Source organism: Carcharodon carcharias, chromosome Y, assembly GCF_017639515.1.
Source record: "Carcharodon carcharias isolate sCarCar2 chromosome Y, sCarCar2.pri, whole genome shotgun sequence".
NCBI lineage: Eukaryota > Metazoa > Chordata > Chondrichthyes > Lamniformes > Lamnidae > Carcharodon > Carcharodon carcharias.
The window spans coordinates 668,937-674,419 of NC_054508.1; the positions used below are offsets into that span (position 1 = coordinate 668,937).

The following is a 5,483-nucleotide window of genomic DNA, read 5'->3' on the forward strand; positions in this document are numbered from 1 at the left end:
GACCGGGAGTCGGTCGATTTAAACTAAAGGTGGCACGGAGCTCCCCGGCTGCAGCGTGGAAAGTTTGAGAAAGGTTTAACAATAACAGCCGCAGCTAGGAAAAGACCAACGCGCGCAGACGGACAGACAAACACACACAAACACACACACACAGAGGGAGAGGGAGAGAGCGAAGAGGGAGGGGGGTGGGGGTCAAAACAGATTACATAAACTCCATACATTCAGGATCGCCGAACAAGCTAAATTGTTCCACCGCTAACAATATATATTAAGAAGGAATGAGCTGGACACATCATCGAACGGCTTTTGTTAAATATTAGCCAGGCATTCAGATATTGAGTGCAATTCTGTGCATTTAAAAAATTCGATAGATACCTACACAATAAATATTTAACAAGCTTTGGACTAAGTTTATGAATATTTATTGACTTATATTGACTGAAGTAGACAATTTCTGTTCTGATCATGAATATTACATTTATATATATATATATGTATAGATATAAAATGTGTGTGTGTGTGCCTGCGTGTTTATATATATATTACATTATATACATGAAAGTAATATATATATTAGTATATGTTTTATATGTTTGTCTTTGTGTCTATACATACATTTTATATCCATATATGTATATATTTAATCTGTTCTAACCAGGAATGTAATATATGTGTGTGTGTGTGTGTCTTTGTCTGTGTATATGTATATATACATGTGTGTGTATGTATATGTATATAATATATGACCATTAATGTAATATATAAATATATATGTTGAATATGTGTGTGTTTTTGTTTGCATATTTGGATATACATACACGTGTGTGTATAGATATATATTTAAAATATTCCGACCATTAATAAAATATATAAATATACATGTTTTATATGTGTGTGTTTGTATATATGGATATGTATGTGTGTGTACAAATATATATTTAACATATTCTGTTCTGATCATTAATATAATACATAAATATATATGTGTGTGTTTGTGTGTGTCTTTGACTGTATGTATATATATTTATGGATATATATACATGGATATATATATGTATATTTATAGATATGGATGTGTGTTTACAAGTATATATTTAACATATTTTGTTCTGACCATTAATATAACATACAAATATATATGTGTGAGTTTGTGTGTGTCTTTGTCTGTATGTATATATATTTATGGATATATATATACGTATATTTATAGATATGGATGTGTGTTTACAAGTATATATTTAACATATTCTGTTCTGACCATTAATATAATATATAAATATATATGTGCGTGTTTGTGTGTGTCTTTTTTCTGCGTATATGTATATATGGATATATATATATGTGTGTGTGTGTATGTACATATATATATATACATAATATACATTGTCCACACGTATACACAAAGGCACAAACAAAAACACACAAACATATATATAACATATCCTGTTCTGAGCATTAATATAATATATAAATATATATATATATTAGAAATAGTTTATGCGTGTGTGTGCATGTATATATTTATATAGATATATAATTTGTATGTAATATGTATATCGGTCATACGTTCTCAAACAGCGTTTAGTCAATCTCGGCGCTTAACGTCACCTGTTGCATATAATTCCAGATATTTCATGTATAATTCTCCATACATAAACCCCAAACCCTGCCGATTTATTTGAAAGTAACAGGTTTTAGTTTAATCCTTCAGTAATTTGAAACTGGAGCGGGGGGATGTGTGTGTGTGTGTGTCTGTGTGTCTGGAGGTGGGGGCGGTGTTTGGCAGGGAGGACTGACGGGGATGTGTGAAAAATAATTAAAGATTTTAAAGACAGGAGAGAAAGTTTTCTTCAGCGAGAGAGAGAGAGAGAGATTGAAAGATAAAGGGAGATTTTTTTTTGTGTTTAAACCCCCGCCCTTTCCCTCTTTAATTTTTCTGTTCTCGATGCTGTTCGATATCTATCTTTCTCTGACACCACCACACCCCCCCCCATCTTAAGTGCATTGATTTTGATATATTTGCAATATCTACTTTACATCACGTGTCACAAAGACCTGTAATTCCAGAAGGATACGTCATTCTTAGCAACATTTTTTTGTTTGAGAGAGAGAGAGAGAGAGAGTGTGTGTGTGTGTGTGAATGTTTGTGTGTGTGTTTGTGTGTGTGTGTGTGTGTGTGTGTGTGTGTGTGTGTGCGTGCTTCTGCAGTCTCTCTGGGTCCTAAGTGCAGGGTAGAGGGGCAGAGATGTTTAACTCCGTGAGCCTAAGTAACCTCTGCTCCCAGTCGCGCAAGGACAGGCCAGCCATGTACCTGCCCGGCTGCGCGTACTACTTGCCCGATTTCGGCGCCGTCCCGCCGTTCGTCCCGGCCCGCCAAGTCGCCTACCCGCACGCGTCCGGCATCCCCCAGGTCCAGGCGGCGAGGGAAGCTTCGTACGGCTTGGAAGCGGCCGATGATTCAATGCGCCGGGAGGCGCTGATGCAGTCGCCGCCGCCGCCGCCGCCGCCGCCGGGTCTCCCGCCGCCGGGACCCCCGCCGCCGCCGCCGCCGCCGCCGCCGTGCTCCGTCGCTGGCATGTTCCTGAGGAGCGAGAGAGCGTACGGCAACCGGCACCGCCAACAACACCCATACCACCAATACCCCCGCCACCATCACCACCACCACCATCACCACCACCAGCAGCAGCAGCAGCAGCAACAACAGTCCAGCACCGGCCAGTACCCGCCCCACGCCTGCTGGCCGAAGGGCAGCGTACTGCCGCAAGCCTTCGACCGCTTCTTCGACACGGCGAACGGCGGGGCCGCCTTGACCGTCCAACACCCGGCGGCGGCGGCGGCGGCGGCGGCGGCGGCGGCGGCGGGAAAACTCTGCCCCCACAAGGGCGACCAGGCGGACACGGGGGCGGCTCCGGTCCCGTCAGGGGGTCAAGAGGAGAGAGCGGCAGCGGCGGCGGCGGCGGCGGCGGCGGCTCCCGGTGATACGGTGGAAAATAGCGGCAGCAATCCTAGTACGTTGGCACTTTTCTCTCTCTGTGTGTGTGTGTGTGTGTGTGTGTGTGTGGGAGAGAGACTGAGACAGATGTCTCAGTGTGTGTGTGTGTGTGTGTGTGTGTGTGTGTTTTTAAATAAATACAAGCTTGCTACACTTTGTCCGTCAAATTTTATGTGAGGTTTTATAAGCTTTAGAGGGTGCTTTATGGAGAAGGGTAAGCGCTGTGTCCCAATACGAGGTATCTTTATGGCCGATATTTACCTTTGGAGGATCCTTTCGACCCGGTTCCACTCCAAGCGAGTCTGTAAAATTTTAAACACTCCAATCTCCCGTCTTTAACGAGAAGGGGTCGTTAAAAAGGGCATCCAGCACAATAGCCTCCTCCCCCCACCCCCCCCCACCCCACTGCTCCCCGTTTCTTTCTCCCTCTCCCTCTCCCTCTCCCTCTCCCTCCTTCTCTCCTCTCTCTCTCTCCGTGTTAAACTCAATTGAGCATTACATGACATCAGATTCCGCGCGCGAATTCCACACCCACCCCCGCCGCCTCGACCTCTTCGCTGTTTTGTGTACCTTTAAAATACTTTTTTGTTCGGGAGATTCGTCGGGGTACGTCGAACCGGGAGAGAGAAAATCAGAGAGAGAAAGAGAGAGAGAGAGAGAGAGAGAGAGAGAGAGACAGGGAGAGAGACACAGAGACAAAGAGAGAAACAGGGAGAGAGAGGGAGAGAGGGAGGGAGAGAAAGTCAGAGAGAGAGAGAGAGAGAGAGAGAGAGAAAGAAAGAAAGAGACAGGGAGAGAGAGAGAGAGGGAGAGAAAGTCAGAGAGAGAGAGAGAAAGAAAGAGACAGAGAGAGAGACACAGAGAGAAAGAGAGAAACAGGGAGAGAGAGAGAGAAATACAGAAAGTGAGACAGGGAGAGAGGCATAGAGAGAAAAAGAGAAACAGGGAGCGAGAGAGACAGGGAGAGAGACACAGAGAGAAACAGAGAAACAGGGAGAGAGAGACAAGGAGAGAGACACAGAGAGAAAGAGAGAAACAGGGAGAGAGAGAGAGAGAGAAATACAGAAAGTGAGACAAGGAGAGAGGCATAGAGAGAGAGACAGGGAGAGGGTTTGAGATAGAGATAGAAAGAAAGAGAGAGACAGAGGGAAAGACAGAGAAAGAGCTGGGAAGAGAGAGAGAAAGAAAGAGAGAGACAGAGAGGGAAAGACAGAGAAAGAGCTGAGGAAGAGAGAGAGAAAGAAAGAGAGAGAGAGGGAAAGACAGAGAAAGAGCTGAGGGACAGAGAGAGAAAGACAGAGGGAGAGAGACAGGAAGAGAGAGAAAAAGAGAGAGACGGAGAGAGAGAGACAGGGAGAGACAGCGAGACATGAGAGCGAGGGAGAGAGAGAAAGACAGAGAAAGAGAGACAGGGAGAGAGAGAGAAAGACAGAGACAGACACAGAGCGACAGAGAGAGACAGAGAGAGAGACAGAGAGAAAGGGGGGACAGAGAGAGAGAGAGAGACATATAAAGAGATAGGGAGAGAGAGAGAAAGAGACAGGGAGGGAAAAACAGAGAGAGAGACAGAGAGGGAGAGAGAGACAGAGAGGGAAAAACAGTGAGAGAGACAGAGAGAGAGAGAGAGAGAGACAGAGAGAGAGAGACATATATAGAGAGAAAGACAGAGATAGAGAGGGAAAAACAGAGAGAGAGAGAGAAAGAGAGAGGGAGAGCTGGTGGGCTTAAATAAGCGACCTTGTAATAAATAAAAGGAAGTGGGTTTAGCATGAGCAATGGTGCGATGGTTAGTTGCAAGCTTCCTCATTTTCTTAAACAAAAATATATATATATTTTAAATTTGGATGTATTGAGTTTCCACATCCCCCTCCTCCCCTTGGGCGTGTAAAAATTTCCCCCTGGGTCTCTACATGATATTGTCTTATGAGTCTGAATGAGTCTCTACATTTGTAATTCTCCTTCTCTCTTTCTCTCTCTCTCTCTCTCTCTCCCTCCCTCCCTCTCTCTCCCTCTCTCTCTCTCTCTCTCCCTCTCTCTCTCTCTATCTCTCTCAGGCGGACTTCGCACCAGGAAGAAGAGGTGCCCTTACACCAAATTTCAAATCCGGGAATTAGAGAGGGAGTTCTTCTTCAATGTTTACATCAATAAAGAGAAGCGGCTGCAGTTGTCAAGGGTCCTGCACCTGAGCGACCGGCAAGTAAAAATCTGGTTTCAGAACAGGAGGATGAAAGAGAAGAAATTGAACAGAGACCGTCTGCAGTACCTCTCAGGAAACCCTCTGTTGTGAAATTTATAATCAGATTTTAAAATATATATATCTATCTATATATATATATATAAAAATAATCAGCCGATTTGAAACAGCGAAAGAGGCAAGTGAAGTGGGTGTGTGTGTGTTTGTGGCGGAGTGTGTGTGTGTGTGTGTGGGGGGGGGGGTTGGGGTGGGGGTGGTATTAGGGAGGAGGCGGCAAAAAAAAGGACCTTTTTCTCT

At 44.4% G+C, this 5,483-nt stretch overlaps 1 protein-coding gene across 1 annotated transcript; it reads left to right on the forward strand.

The window, feature by feature from the left end:
- The first annotated feature begins 2,130 nt into the window (after positions 1 to 2,130).
- Positions 2,131 to 5,279, forward strand: LOC121273387 (homeobox protein Hox-C11-like). Its single transcript, XM_041180566.1, has 3 exons — positions 2,131 to 2,598; positions 2,752 to 3,008; positions 5,047 to 5,279. The coding sequence occupies exons 1-3, from the start codon at positions 2,246 to 2,248 to the stop codon at positions 5,277 to 5,279; spliced, it is 843 nt and encodes a 280-aa protein (XP_041036500.1). The 5' UTR covers positions 2,131 to 2,245.
- The last annotated feature ends 204 nt before the right edge of the window (positions 5,280 to 5,483 follow it).

Bases quoted from the DNA above. Each gene is read 5' to 3' on its own strand.
- LOC121273387 (XM_041180566.1), top strand. From the start codon at position 2,246: ATGTTTAACTCCGTGAGCCTAAGTAACCTCTGCTCCCAGTCGCGCAAG. The intron at 2,599-2,751 runs GTACGGCAACCG...GCCGAAGGGCAG, and splicing joins TTCCTGAGGAGCGAGAGAGC to CGTACTGCCGCAAGCCTTCG. The intron at 3,009-5,046 runs GTACGTTGGCAC...TATCTCTCTCAG, and splicing joins AAATAGCGGCAGCAATCCTA to GCGGACTTCGCACCAGGAAG.